General features: G+C 54.9%; 1 protein-coding gene across 1 annotated transcript in view; it reads right to left on the bottom strand.

Moving 5' to 3' along the window:
• Positions 1-16356: 16356 nt before the first annotated feature.
• Positions 16357-16696, bottom strand: part of LOC145396377 (uncharacterized) — a 40401-nt gene continuing 40061 nt past the window's right edge. Inside the window, exon 12 of the mRNA XM_080269770.1 lies at positions 16357-16548. Within this exon, the coding sequence (XP_080125896.1) occupies positions 16357-16548 (192 nt within the window). The remainder of the gene's footprint in view (positions 16549-16696) is intronic.

The following is a 16696-nucleotide window of genomic DNA, read 5'->3' on the forward strand; positions in this document are numbered from 1 at the left end:
GTGGACTTGCTAACACCTTCGCTCTCTAAGGCTGACCCGTCCCTCATGTCAGTGCTAGCCTGGGGTCTCACCTCACCACTGACCCTTTATCAATTTCTCACACACTATCTTTTGCACACTTGTTCAACCATCTCACTGCTTTCACAACCCCAGTCACACACACACACACACACACACACACACACACACACACACACACACACACACACACACACACACACACACACCCACACCCACACACCCACCCACCCACCCACCCACCCACCCACCCACCCACACACACACACACACACACACACACACACACACACACACACACACACACACACACACACACACACACACACACACACACACACACACACACACACACACACACACACACACACACACACACACACACACACACACACACACACACACACACACACACACACACACACACACACACACACACACACACACACACACACACACACACACACACACACACACACACACACACACACACACACACACACACACACACACACACACACACACACACACACACACACACACACACACACACACACACACACACACACACACACACACACACACACACACACACACACACACACACACACACACACACACACACACACACACCCACACCCACACCCACACCCACACACCCACACCCACCACACCCACACACCCACACACCCACACACCCACACACCCACACACACACACACACACACACACACACACACACACACACACACACACACACACACACACACACACACACACACACACACACACACACACACACACACACACACACACACACACACACACACACACACACACACACACACACACCCACACACACACACACACACACACACACACACACACACACACACACACACACACACACACACACACACACACACACACACACCCACACACCCACCCACACACCGCTCGCTGGTGCAGTGGTAACGCTCTCGCTTGCCAACTGGTAGACGGGAGTTCGCGCCTCGCTCAGGATGCGAAAAGTTTCACTGACGAAGTGGGTGGTTACTGTCCCCCTTGAGCAAGGGGACGGGTGTGTGCGTGTGTGAAGGTCACAGCCTTGCCCTTAGATCGGACTATATGAGCTCTCAGCTCACTTCCGGGAGGGTAAAAGCTGACGATCACGACCATCAAGTGATCCTGACCGACCCGGTGAATTACACACACACACACACACACACACACACACACACACACACACACACACACACACACACACACACACACACACACACACACACACACACACACACACACACACACACACACACACACACAGAGAGAGAGAGAGAGAGAGAGAGAGAGAGAGAGAGAGAGAGAGAGAGAGAGAGAGAGAGAGAGAGAGAGAGAGAGAGAGAGAGAGAGAGAGAGAGAGAGAGAGAGAGAGAGAGAGAGAGAGAGAGAGAGCCCAGCCCAGTCACCACGGTTACTACCGTCACTTTGTCAGCCTCTCGGTACCTTCAACCAGTTCATTATCACTAGGCAACACCTTACTCAGTTAACGGTATTGCAGCGTTTCACTCTACCCAGTACACACTACCCAGTACACACCTTCATCACTTAAAACACTAATTGTCCACCCTCCAACACCTTAGTTATTTACTCCACACCTTCCATCACTCCAATCCTTGATGATTCAACCCAAAGCCCTACTGACCCAGTCAGTCCATAGCCCTACTGACCCAGTCAGTCCATAGCCCTACTGACCCAGTCAATCCATAGCCCTACTGACCCAGTCAATCCATAGCCCTACTGACCCAGTCAGTCCATAGCCCTGCAGACCCAGTCAGACCACAGCCCTACTGACCCAATCAGTCCACAGCCCTACTGACCCAATCAGTCCACAGCCCTACTGACCCAGTCAGTCCACAGCCCTACTGACCCAGTCAGTCCACAGCCCTATTGACCCAGTCAGTCCACAGCCCTATTGACCCAGTCAGTCCGCAGCCCTATTGACCCAGTCAGTCCGCAGCCCTATTGACCCAGTCAGTCCGCAGCCCTATTGACCCAGTCAGTCCGCAGCCCTATTGACCCAGTCAGTCCACAGCCCTATTGACCTAGTCGGTCCATTGCCCTATTGACCTAGTCGGTCCATTGCCCTACTGACGCAGTCGGTCCATTGCCCTACTGACGCAGTCGGTCCATTGCCCTACTGACGCAGTCGGTCCATTGCCCTACTGACGCAGTCAGCAAACTGCCCTGCTGACCCAGTCGGCCCACTGCAATTCAGTCTATAACATGTTTAATTTTCACTCTCACCAGTCAGTCTGCACCCTGTCAGTCCACGTCATCAGTCCACGTCATTAGTCAGTCCATGTCAGTTCCTGTCAGTTCCAGCACTGGCCGTGCTTGTCAGTCCACACGAATAGCCACTCAGTGTCACACCCATAGCCACACCCATTTCCACTCAGTGTCACACCCATTGCCACTCAGTGTCACACCCATTGCCACTCAGTGTCACACCCATTGCCACTCAGTGTCACACCCATTGCCACTCAGTGTCACCCATAGCCACTCTGTGCCACACCCATGGACAGTCCACACCTTTAAGTAAAAACTCAGGCAGTCCACGCTCACCATCACCAAGGAGCTTTTTGATTCAGTCCACTGCCTCCACCACCACACCCTTACTGATTCAGTCCACAGCCTCCACCACCACATACCCTTACTGATTCAGTCCACAGCCTCCACCACCACATACCCTTACTGATTCAGTCCACAGCCTCCACCACCACATACCCTTACTGATTCAGTCCACAGCCTCCACCACCACATACCCTTACTGATTCAGTCCACAGCCTTGGAACCTTGTCAGTTCAGTTTTACTGACCCCAGCCTTTCCAAACCCTTAGCCAGTCAGCACTTCAGTTAAATCAGCCCGTCACACCCTGTCAGTTCACACCCTGTCAGTTCACACCCTGTCAGTTCACACCCTGTCAGTCCACACCCTGTCAGTCCACACCCTGTCAGTTCACACCCTGTCAGTTTACACCCTGTCAGTTTACACCCTGTCAGTTTACACCCTGTCAGTTCACACCCTGTCAGTTTACACCGTCAGTTTACAACCAGTCAGTTTACAACCAGTCAGTTCACACCGTCAGTTTACAACCCGTCAGTTCACACCGTCAGTTTACAACCCGTCAGTTCACACCGTCAGTTTACACATAGTCCAGTCCAGTACACACCTAGTCCAGTCCAGTCCAGCGCACACCTAGTCCAGTTCAGTCCAGCGCACACCTAGTCCAGTTCAGTCCAGCGCACACCTAGTCCAGTTCAGTCCACACCCACAGTCCAGTCCAGTCTACACCCACAGTCCAGTCTACACCCACAGTCCAGTCCACACCCACAGTCCAGTCCACACCCACAGTCCAGTCCACACCCACAGTCCAGTCCACACCCGCAGTCCAGTCCACACCCGCAGTCCAGTTCAGTCCAGTTCACATACACAGTCCAGTCCAGTCCAGTTCACATACACAGTCCAGTCCAGTCCAGTTCACATACACAGTCCAGTTCAGTCCAGTTCACACCCACAGTCCAGTTCAGTCCAGTTCAGTCCAGTCCACACCCACAGTCCAGTTAAGTCCAGTTCACACCCACAGTCCAGTTAAGTCCAGTTCACACCCACAGTCCAGTTCAGTCCAGTTCAGTCCAGTCCACACCCACAGTCCAGTTCAGTCCAGTCCACACCTTCGTCTGCAGTCCACTCCAGTCCACATTCACAGTCCAATCCAGTCCACATCCAAAGTTCGGTCCAATCCAGTCCACACCCGCAGTCCATTCCATTCCAGTCTACACCTACAGTCCATTCCAGACCAGTCTACACCCACAATCCAGTTCAGTCCAGTCCACAACCACAGTCCATTCCATTCCAGTCTAAACCCACAATCCAGTTCAGTCCAGTCCACACCCACAGTCCTGTCCAGTTCACACTTGCATTCCAATACAGTCCACGCCCGCAGTCCAGTCCATTCCAGTCCACACCCACAGTCCAGTCCATTCCAGTCCACACCCACAGTCCAGTCCAGTCCAGTCCACACCCACAGTCCAGTCCTCTCTAGTCCACTTCACACCCATAGTCCAATTCAGTCCAAATTCACAGTCCAATCCAGTCCACACCCACTCCACACCCACTGTCCACTCTAGTCCAGTCCAGTCCACCCCCACAGTCCAGTCCAGTCCACCCCCACAGTCCAGTCCAGTCCACACCCACAGTCCAGTCCAGTCCACACCCACAGTCCAGTCCAGTCCACACCCACAGTCCAGTCCAGTCCACACCCGCTGTCCAGCCCAGTTCACACCCGCTGTCCAGCCCAGTTCACATCCGCTGTCCAGCCCAGTCCACACCCACAGTTCAGTCCAGTTTAAACTTAGTCCAGTCCACACTCAGACCAGTTCAGTCCAGTCCATTCAGTCCAGTCAGTCCAGTCCAGTCCAGTCCACATAGTCCAGCCCAGTCCACATTTAGTTCCGTCCAGTCCACACTTAATTCAGTCTAGTCCAGTCCACAATTCATTCTAGTCCAGTCCGCAGTTCATTCTAGTCCAGTCCGCAGTTCATTCTAGTCCAGTCCGCAGTTCATTCTAGTCCAGTCCACAATTCATTCTAGTCCAGTCCACAATTCATTCTAGTCCAGTCCATTCCGCACTTAATGCAGTCCATTCCACAAAGCCCACTCCAGTCCACAATGCCTAGTCTAGTTCACACCCACAGTCCAGTTCACACCCACAGTCCAGTTCACACGCACAGTCCAGTTCACACGCACAGTCCAGTTCAAACCCACAGTCCAGTCCAGTCCAGTTCACACAGCCCAGTCCAGTCCATACCCAAAATCCACTTCACTTTAATCCACACTGTTCAGTCCACTTCAGGCCAAACTCAGTCCAGGTGACTTCAGTCCACATTGTCCAGTTCATTTCAGTCCACAAAGTCCAGTTGACTTTAGTCCACACTCAGTCCAGTCCACTTCAGTCCACAACCAGTTCAGTCCATACCCAGTCCAGTCCAGTTCAGTCCACAACCTGAGTCCAAAACCACAGTCCACACCCAATCCAGTTCAGTCCAGTTCACAGCAGTCCAGTTCACACCCTCCACTCCAGTCCAACCCAGTCCAGCCCACACCCTCAATTCAGCCCAGTCCACACGCACAGTGCAGTCCAGTCCACACGCACAGTGCAGTCCAGTCCACACGCACAGTGCAGTCCAGTCCAGTCCACACGCACAGTGCAGTCCAGTCCAGTCCACACGCACAGTGCAGTCCAGTCCAGTCCACACGCACAGTGCAGTCCAGTCCAGTCCACACGCACAGTGCAGTCCAGTCCAGTCCACACGCACAGTGCAGTCCAGTCCAGTCCACACGCACAGTGCAGTCCAGTCCAGTCCACACGCACAGTGCAGTCCAGTCCAGTCCACACGCACAGTGCAGTCCAGTCCAGTCCACACGCACAGTGCGGTCCAGTCCAGTCCACACCCACAGTGCGGTCAGTCCAGTCCACACGCACAGTGCAGTCCAGTCCAGTCCACACGCACAGTGCAGTCCTGACCAGTCCACACGCACAGTGAAGTCCTGTCTAGTCCACACGCAAAGTGCAGTCCAGTCCAGTCCACACGCACAGTGCAGTCCAGTCCAGTCCACACGCACAGTGCAGTCCAGTCCAGTCCACACGCACAGTGCAGGTCCAGTCCAGTCCACACGCACAGTGCAGTCCAGTCCAGTCCACACGCACAGTGCAGTCCAGTCCAGTCCACACGCACAGTGCAGTCCAGTCCAGTCCACACGCACAGTGCGGTCAGTCCAGTCCACGCACAGTGCAGTCCAGTCCAGTCCACACGCACAGTGCAGTCCAGTCCAGTCCACACGCACAGTGCAGTCCAGTCCAGTCCACACGCACAGTGCAGTCCAGTCCAGTCCACACGCACAGTGCAGTCCAGTCCAGTCCACACGCACAGTGCAGTCCAGTCCAGTCCACACGCACAGTGCAGTCCAGTCCAGTCCACACGCACAGTCCAGTCCAGTCCACACGCACAGTCCAGTCCAGTCTACACCCACACCCACAGTCCAGTCTACACCCACACCCACAGTCCAGTCTACACCCACACCCACAGTCCAGTCTACACCCACACCCACAGTCCAGTCTACACCCACACCCACAGTCCAGTCCACACTTAGTCCTGTCTAGTCCAGTCCACACTTAGTCCAGTCTAGTCCAGTCCACACTTAGTCCAGCCCAGTCCACACCCATAGTACAACCCAGCCCACACCCATAGTACAACCCAGCCCAAGCCAGTCCACACACCCAATCCTATTCGGTTCAGTCCACACCCAGTGCAGTCCACACCCACAGTCCTGTCCTGTTCAGTCCACACCCACTGTCTAGTTAGGTTGTTAATCCACACCCTCAGTCATTCCACATTTACAGTCAGTCAGTCCACACCTACAGTCAGTCAGTCAGTCCACACCTACAGTCAGCCAGTCCACACCTACAGTCAGCCAGTCCACACCTACAGTCAGCCAGTCCACACCTACAGTCAGTCAGCGCACACCTGCATTCTGTAGTACACATCCTCAGTTTTCACCTCATCAGTAGTCGTTTTTCCTGTTAGTTATTACCTTTGATGTTTGTCAGTATATACCTTGTTAGTCGAGAAGTTACGTTAAATGAATAGGTCATCATATTTACTGATTCAGTCTGCTCAGTTAAGCTTCAAGTCCACGAAGATCAACTCTGGAAAATGTTTAATCCATTTACTGAATTGTCTTGATTACAACAGCATTTTATTACCATTTATCACCTACCGAGCCTGCACCTGCCACCCACCTACCACCCACCTACCACCCACCTGCCACCCACCTGCCACCCACCTGCCAGCCACCTGCCTCCCACCCACCTACCTGCCACCCGCCACCCACCTACCTACCACCCACCTACCTGCCACCCGCCACCCACCTACTACCCGCCACCCACCTACTACCCGCCACCCACCCACCTACTACCAGCCACCCACCCACCTACTACCCGCCACCCACCCACCTACTACCCGCCACCCACCCACCTACTACCCGCCATCCACCCACCTACTACCCGCCACCCACCCACCTACTACCCGCCACCCACCCACCTACTACCCGCCACCCACCCGCCGCCCACCCGCCACCCACCCGCCGCCCACCCGCCGCCCACCCGCCTCCCACCCGCCATCCACCCGCCGCCCACCCGCCATCCACCCGCCGCCCACCCGCCATCCACCCGCCGCCCACCCGCCATCCACCCGCCTCCCACCCGCCATCCACCCGCCGCCCACCCGCCGCCCACCCCCCATCCACCTGCCACCCACCCCCCATCCACCTGCCACCCACCCGCCACCCACCTGCCGCCCACCTGCCACCCATCTGCCACCCATCTGCCGCCCACCTGCCACCTGCCACCCACCTGACACCTGACACCCACCTGACACCTGACACCCACCTGACACCTGACACCCACCTGACACCTGACACCCACCTACCACCTGACACCCACCTACCACCTGACACCCACCTACCACCTGACACCCACCTACCACCTGACACCCACCTACCACCTGACACCCACCTACCACCTGACACCCACCTACCACCTGACACCCACCTGACACCTGCCACCCACCTGACACCCACCTGCCACCCACCTGACACCCACCTACCACCCACCAACAACCCACCTACCACCCACCAACCACCCACCAACCACCCACCACCTGCCACCCACCACCTGCCACCCACCAACCACCTGCCACCCACCCGCCAACACTCCGCCAACCCGCCACCCACCTGCCACCCCCCTACCCCCCACCCCCACCCCCACCACCCCCCACCCCCACCCATCCCCCACCCATCCCCCACCACCCACCCCCCACCACCCACCCCCCACCACCCACCACCCACCACCCACCACCCACCACCCACCACATACCATCCGCCACCCACCCCCCACCACCCACCCCCTAACATCCGCCACCCACCCCCCGCCATCCACCCCCCGCCAACCACCACCCGCCGTCCACCACCCGCCGTCCACCACCCGCCGTCCACCACCCGCCGTCCACCACCCGCCGTCCACCACCCACCTACCTATCACCTGCTACCCACCACCCACCTACCTACCACCTGCTACCCACCACCCACCTACCTACCACCTGCTACCCACCACCCGCCACCCACCACCCACCACCACCCACCACCCACCACCCACCACCCACCACCCACCACCCACCACCCTCTACCTACCACCTGCCACCTGCCACCTGCCACCTGCCACCTGCCACCTGCCACCTGCCACCCGCCACCCACCACCCACCACCCACCTACCTACCACCTGCCACCCACCACCCACCACCCACCTACCTGCCACCCACCACCCACCACCCACCTACCTACCACCTGCCACCCACCTACCTACCACCTGCCACCCACCTACCTACCACCTGCCACCCACCTACCTACCACCTGCCACCCACCTACCTACCACCTGCCACCCACCTACCTACCACCTGCCACCCACCACCCACCTGCCACCTGCCACCCACCTACCTCTGTCCAGCCCACATCCACCTGCCACCCACCTACCCACATCCACCTGCCACCCACCTACCTACCACCTGCCACCCACCTACCTACCACCTGCCACCCACCACCCACCTACCTGCCACCTGCCACCCACCTGCCACCCACCTACCTACCACCTGCCACCCACCTATCTACCACCTGCCACCCACCTATCTACCACCTGCCACCCACCTGCCACCCACCTGCCACCCACCTACAACCCACCTGCCACCCACCTACAACCCACCTGCCACCCACCTATCTACCACCTGCCACCCACCTATCTACCACCTGCCACCCACCTACAACCCACCTGCCACCCACCTACAACCCACTTGCCATCCGTCACCTGCCACCCACCCTCCTGCCTCCTGCCACCCACCCTTCTGCCTCCTGCCACCCACCCACCTGCCTCCTGCCACCCACCCACCTGCCTCCTGCCACCCACCCACCTGCCTCCTGCCACCCACCCACCTCCCTCCTGCCACCCACCTACCTCCCTCCTGCCACCCACCTACCTCCCTCCTGCCACCCACCTGCCTGCTTCCACCCACCCGCCACCCACCACCCACTTGTCATCTGCCACCTGCCACAGCTGCCGCCTGCCACTCCCGTCATCTGCCACTCCCGTCATCTGCCACTCCCGTCATCTGCCACTCCCGTCATCTGCCACTCCCGTCATCTGCCACTCCCGTCATCTGCCACTCCCGTCATCTGCCACTCACCACCCACCTGCCACCAATCTGCCACCTACCTGCCGCCTGCCACACACACGTCATCTCCCACCCACCTGACACCCATCTGCCACCCATCTGCCACCCACCTGCCACCCACCTACCATCCACCCACCACCCACCCGCCACCCACCCGCCACCCACCTACAACCCACCCACCACCCACCTGCCATCCATTACCTTGCCTCACCATTCCACATCTGCTAGCCAGCAACCCTGCTTCATCTGCCAACCAGCCACTCACCCTGCCTCATCTTGCTCTGCCTCACCTTGTTTCAACCTGCCAGTTACCCACCCTGCCTCACCTGCCTACCGTGCCTCACCTGCCTACCCTGCTTCACCTGCCTCACCTGCCTACCCTGCCCCACCTCACCTGCCTGCCCCTGCCCCACCTCACTTGCCTGCCCCTGCCCCACCTCGCTTGCCTGCCCCTGCCCCACCTCACCTGCCTGCCCCTGCCCCACCTCACCTGCCTGCCCCTGCCCCACCTCACCTGCCTGCCCCTGCCCCACCTCACTTGCCTACCCCTGCCCCACCTCACTTGCCTGCCCCACCTCACTTGCCTGTCCCTGCCCCACCTCACTTGCCTGTCCCTGCCCCACCTCACTTGCCTGTCCCTGCCCCACCTCACTTGCCTGTCCCTGCCCCACCTCGCTTGCCTGTCCCTGCCCCACCTCGCTTGCCTGCCCCTGCCCCACCTCGCTTGCCTGCCCCTGCCCCACCTCGCTTGCCTGCCCCTGCCCCACCTCGCTTGCCTGCCCCTGCCCCACCTCGCTTGCCTGCCCCTGCCCCACCTCACTTGCCTGCCCCTGTCCCACCTCACTTGCCTGCCCCTGTCCCACCTCACTTGCCTGCCCCTGCCCCACCTCACTTGCCTGCCCCTGCCCCACCTCACTTGCCTGCCCCTGCCCCACCTCACTTGCCTGCCCCTGCCCCACCTCACTTGCCTGCCCCTGCCCCACCTCACTTGCCTGCCCCTGCCCCACCTCACTTGCCTGCCCCTGTCCCACCTCACTTGCCTGCCCCTGTCCCACCTCACTTGCCTGCCCCTGTCCCACCTCACTTGCCTGCCCCTGCCCCACCTCACTTGCCTGCCCCTGCCCCACCTCACTTGCCTGCCCCTGCCCCACCTTCACTTGCCTGCCCCTGCCCCACCTCACTTGCCTGCCCCTGCCCCACCTCACTTGCCTGCCCCTGCCCCACCTCACTTGCCTGCCCCTGCCCCACCTCACTTGCCTGCCCCTGCCCCACCTCACTTGCCTGCCCCTGCCCCACCTCACTTGCCTGCCCCTGCCCCACCTCACTTGCCTGCTCCTGCCCCACCTCACTTGCCTGCCCCTGCCTCACCTCACCTGCCTGCCCCTGCCTCACCTCACCTGCCTGCCCCTGCCTCACCTCACCTGCCTGACCCTGCCTCACCTGCCCACTTATCCATCCAACCTTCCACCCAGCAGAGCCTTCCTGATCACTGACAACTCTACAGATCAAGCCAACTAAAAATATAAACCTACTTTTGTTTAATAAAATATGGAAATCTTTTATCATACCTCAATTACCCTGACCTTTACACCATACTTGAACTCTATTTGGTGTGTGGATGGTGTGGATGTATTGTGGGGTTAGGATGGTTGTATAAGATGGGGTTGGTTAAAAGGGCTTTCTATTGAAGGAAGAATTGGATGTTGTGGAGGGTTGGGACTGATATCGTGGGGTTGGGATGGATTGATGTCGTGGGGTTGGGTTGGGTTGATGTCGTGGGGTTGGGTTGGGTTGATGTCGTGGGGTTGGGATGGGTTGATGTCGTGGGGTTGGGATGGGTTGATGTCGTGGGGTTGGGATGGGTTGATGTCGTGGGGTTGGGATGGGTTGATGTCGTGGGGTTGGGATGGGTTGATGTCGTGGGGTTGGGATGGGTTGATGTCGTGGGGTTGGGTTGATGTCGTGGGGTTGGGTTGGGTTGATGTCGTGGGGTTGGGTTGGATGTCGTGGGGTTGGGTTGGATGTCGTGGGGTTGGGTTGAGCTGGATGTCGTGGGGTTGGGTTGAGCTGGATATCGTGGGATGGAGTGGGGTTGGGTTGGGTTGGGCATCGTAGGGTTGGGTGGGGTTGGGTATCGTGGGGTTGGGTTGGGCATCGTGGGGTTGGGTTGGGTTTCGTGGGGTTGGGTTGGGCATCGTGGGGTTGGGTTGGGTTGGGTTGGGCATCGTGGGGTTGGGTTAGGCATCGTGGGGTTGGGTTGGGTAGGGCATCGTGGGGTTGGGTTGGGTTGGGCATCGTGGGGTTGGGTTGGGTTGGGCATCGTGGGGTTGGGTTGGGTAGAGCATCGTGGGGTTGGGTTGGGTAGGGCATCGAGGGGTTGGGTTGGGTTGGGCTGGATATCGTGGGGTTGGGTTGGGTTGGGTTGGGTTGGGCATCGTGGGGTTGGGTTGGGTTGGGCATCATGGGGTTGGGTTGGGTTGGGCATCGTGGGGTTGGGTTGGGTTGGGTTGGATGTCGTGGGGTTGGGTTGGGTAGAGCATCGTGGGGGTTGGGTTGGGTTGGGCATCGAGGGGTTGGGTTGGGTTGGGTTGGGCATCGTGGGGTTGGGTTTTGTTGGGCATCGTGGGGTTGGGTTTTGTTGGGCATAGTGGGGTTGGGTTGGGTTGGGTTGGGCATCGTGGGGTTGGGTTGGGTTGGGTTGGATATCGTGGTGCTGGGATGGATTGGATATAGTGGATGCGTCGGACTGAGTATTATGAATACTGGACTGGATAATGCCCTTCCCTATTTCCCTACTTCCTTTTTCCTTCAGCTCCTGGCCTCTCTCCTCCCCCCAATCCCCACCCCTCTTCCCTCCCTCCCCCCTCCCTCTCCCTTCCCCCCCTCTCTCCTCCCCCCTCTCTCCTCCCCCCTCGTCCCCATCCCCCCCTAGCCCCCCCTCGCCCCTCCTCCCGCCTCGCCCCTCCTCCTCCCCCCTCGCCCCTCCTCCTCCCCCCTCGCCCCTCCTCCTCCCCCCTCGCCCCTCCTCCTCCCCCCTCGCCCCTCCTCCTCCCCCCTCGCCCCCACTCCCCCCTCGCCCCCACTCCCCCCTCGCCCCCACTCCCCCCTCGCCCCCACTCCCCCCTCACCCCTCCTCTGCCATTATGTCCCTAGGATCCTATTTACGACCGTTCTTATAGTTCTGCTTCTTTCCATTTACTCTCATATCTAAATCTTTTCACTTGAATAGGAAACCCCAACTGACTTCTCCATTGCAGGCGAGGGAAGCAGATGCTGATGTATACATTATAACTAATAACAAATAACTTGGTCTGTACCTGTGCAGTGTGATCTCCTCAGACTTTCTCCCGCAGGTGTGGTCACGTGGGAAGACAGCAGCCAGACCTACATCCCAGAGGCAGCACTTCTCGACACTCCATCCACATCTCCACTCCTCGCCTGTCTTCGCCATTTCATCGACGACACCACCACTCCTCGCCTCGTCGCCATTCAGCCGATCAGAATTCGCCACCCTGCCCAGAGAGATGCCCACTTAAGTCCTGGATTATAAGACTTAGAAGAACTTTGGCCAGATTATATATGACATGGGTACAATAAAACTGGACCTCCACACACTGCCTCTCTTCGCCTTTCACCTGATGAGAAACCTGCCCTGGCCAGAAAGATCCGTGGTCTTGGAGGAAACACAAGAATTTGCATCGGATAAATGACACTTGGAAATATTGAACCAACTAGTGAGGACTACGGTTGCTGAAGCTTTTTATCCTACAGAAGAAAACACCTTGTTAAGATTGCCGGAATAAAGGACAGGACTGGTGTTGTTAAGTACCTACTTAGGCTGACAACAAACAACAATATGGTACGAACTGGAGTTAGGATCCAGAGACAAAGCTTAATTCCCACTGATGGTTTTACTTTGAAAATTTAATCTGAATAGGACACTTAACCATGTACAAATACTGTAACTGACCAGCTTATCTATACACATGCAGTAAATAATAGTAATTTTATTCAAGCCATTAGAGGAGATCCAGATACTTTACCTATTATCCCTGGACCTTACCTACCACATGGTTACTAAATAGGGGTGAATAGGACCAAAGGATAGTGTATCAGTACCCAGTGAGTCATACCTCCCTTCATTACCTAAGGCAATCAAGCCTTCATATTAACTTAGCACTACCTATGGCATTCAAGCCTTCATATTAACTTAGCACTACCTATGGCATTCAAGCCTTCATATTAACTTAGCACTACCTATGGCATTCAAGCCTTCATATTAACTTAGCACTACCTATGGCATTCAAGCCTACATATTAACTTAGCACTACCTATGGCAGTCAAGCCTACATATTAACTTAGCACTACCTATGGCATTCAAGCCTTCATATTAACTTGGCACTACCTATGGCATTCAAGCCTTAATATTTTTAACTTAGCACTACCTATTGTATTAAAGCCTTCATACTTTTAACTTAGCACTACCTCTGGCATTCAAGCCTTCATATTAACTTAGCACTACCTATGGTATTCTTCATATTTTTAACTTAGCACTACCTATGGCATTCAAGCATTCATACTTAGCATTCAAGCATTCATACTTAGCATTCAAGCCTTCATACTTAGCACTACCTATGGCCCTAAGCTTTCATATTACCTTAGCACTGCCTATTTTATTCTAACCTTCATATTAACTTGGCACTACCTATGGCATTCAAGCCTACGTACCTTAACTTAGCTGCTTTGAGAACTGATAGTCTTCAGATCTGGCTTGATAAACTCTGATAAAGGTGCAGTATACCCACTTCAGTACCTCATTTGGACTTTGACGAAGGGGTAAACCTGACTGCACAACAGACTTAGAACTTTCACTGACAGGATGGCAAGAAGGCTTTGATAACAGCACTAGTGAAGGGATACATAGGAGTATCTGGATCTACTCTGAAATAGGACATGGGTAAAGAACACCATTACCTACACTGGATACAATAGCTGGTCAGACTTACATGCAGTGTGTCTGCAATACACTCATTGCAGGTTTCCTTATCAAGATACCTTAAGTACACATGGGAACAACTTATAACACTTAGGTAATAAGTGCTATACAACGATCCACCAGCGAGATGACCTGAAGTGCCAGTGTACAGGAGCTTCAGCACCACAGTATATATAAAAGTCTGGCAGTAACATGAATAAACTGCAGGCACCAGAGGAAATAACTCGGGAGGATTATAAACAGCCGAAATAAGGCCATTACTGCTAGTCAAGGCAGTGCTAATTGCACTAAGTAATGAAGCTAGTCAGTCTTGTACAAATACTGTAGTTACCCATCAATAAACCATAGCTGACCAAAGTACTGGTTTTGCTGTACCTGGGGGAGGGGTCTGCGTAGTCAAAGTCCGAAATAAGAGTTTTGCATCCGTAGAGTTTTGTACACATCCCTGCCAGAGTCTAAGTTGAAGTAAGGGTTTTTCATCCGTAGATTTTATATCAAACTCCAGTATATCCCTAAAATATTCTTAAGTTGAAATAAGGGTTTTACATCCTTAGAGTTAGTAAGTTGAAATAGGGGGTTTACATCCGTGAGTTGAAATAGGGGTTTTACATCCGTAGAGTTTTTTAAAGATAAAGTAGGTGTACCCCCCCTCGTTTTGGTCATAGTTTATAAGTTGAATTAGGGGTTTTACATCCCTAGACTTTATACCCACTTCTCTGGTGGATATAAAGTCTAAGTCTGAAGTAAGGGTTTTGGTGCCCTTAAGACTTATACCAGATCCAGTCACTCGAAAAAATCCTAAGTCCAAATTGGAGTTCTTTTTGGACTTAGGATTTTTCGAGATCGTGGGACTGGTATAAAGTCAAAGTTTAATTGTGGGTTTTTATACCCAAGAGTTTATACCAGCAAGTTAACTTTTGCTGGAGTCTATTGTGTACTCTGTTCCTTGTCTTTGGGAACTAGAGTATATCATTGTATGGTTTCTTTTCATTCTTTACATTTTTCTGTGATATCGTATTTTAAATTCATATTTGTAATATAATGGGCAAAGTAAAGTTGATATACAGCTTATTCTTTTATTATCTTTAGTGTTTTACAAGAGTTGACAATTACATTTACAAAGTATACAAGTAGCAATGGCAGCAGCTGTTAGGTTACTCTGGCAGGAGATTGTTTTATGTATCAAAATATTTCAGAGTATATAGCAAAAGTATTGGACTATAGCAAATGTTTCAAATATTATCAAGGTATATTAATTAAATACGAGCAAGATACCTTTAGCAATTGATATTTAGTGTAGTAGGTCCTATCTCCAACTCGCTCCCTCGCTCCTACTCGCCCCTCTACCCTCTATCACGCTCACTCTAGAACGACAGAAAAAGAAAAAAGCGCATAAAAAGGCAAAGGCGGGGAAGAGAAAGCAGCACTAAAGCACACACACACACACACACACACACACACACACACACACACACACACACACACACACACACACCGTCCCAGCACTTTCGGCTGCGCTGAGGACAGGCAGACAGGACAGACGGAGAGGAAGATAGAAGTGGAAGGAAGTCCCCCCTTTCCCGCCTCCCCCCACCCCACCTCCCTCCCCAAACCTACCTACCTGCCACACCCAGCCTACTATGCTGGGAACTAACCCCCCCACACACACACACGCACGCACGCAAAAAAAAAAAAAAAAAAACACGCACACACAATCACACCCTAAAGGAAAATACAAAGAAAAATACAACCTGTCACCTGTCCTGTCCAGCGCTCCGATCTCCCTGCAGGCTCTCCGGTCTCCTCTGGTCTCTCGGTCGATCTTCCCTGTCTCTCGGTCGACACACTCCCTCGCAGCCGTCTCTGCATCTCCTGGGGAAATACAGGAACATTAAAGGTGCCTAAGGAATGTAATGCCTACCAGAGTAACGCTATACAGGTGCCGCCATAGCTGCTGCTACCACATCACCTATCAAGCTACTCTTCCCCACACGTCAGTGTCATCTCTGCCGTGCCATGTCCTCTGCTGGGCTTTTCACTTCTGCGGTTCCAATATCTTCTGAGGTTGCCATCTCGTCTCCGGCTGCAACCTCGGCGTCTTCTGGTTCCGTCGTTTCGTCTTCCTCCTCGCCTGCAGTTGCCATTTCACTGTCCAGGGTTGGCATCTCGTCCTCTGGGGTTGCCATCGTTTTCTGTGGAGGAAATACCAATTAGACCAAAGTACACCATATAAGTTGACTGCTGGGCCTATGTCCTGTACTCTCGGCGTCTCCTTAGCTATTTATTTTGCACAACTAACATTATGACGCAATATTGACTTCTTTTATCGTTTAACTCCGG

This window comes from Coenobita brevimanus, chromosome 37 (genome assembly GCF_032717465.1).
Source record: "Coenobita brevimanus isolate Jiangsu-jjx chromosome 37, ASM3271746v2, whole genome shotgun sequence".
Classification (NCBI taxonomy): Eukaryota; Metazoa; Arthropoda; class Malacostraca; order Decapoda; family Coenobitidae; genus Coenobita; species Coenobita brevimanus.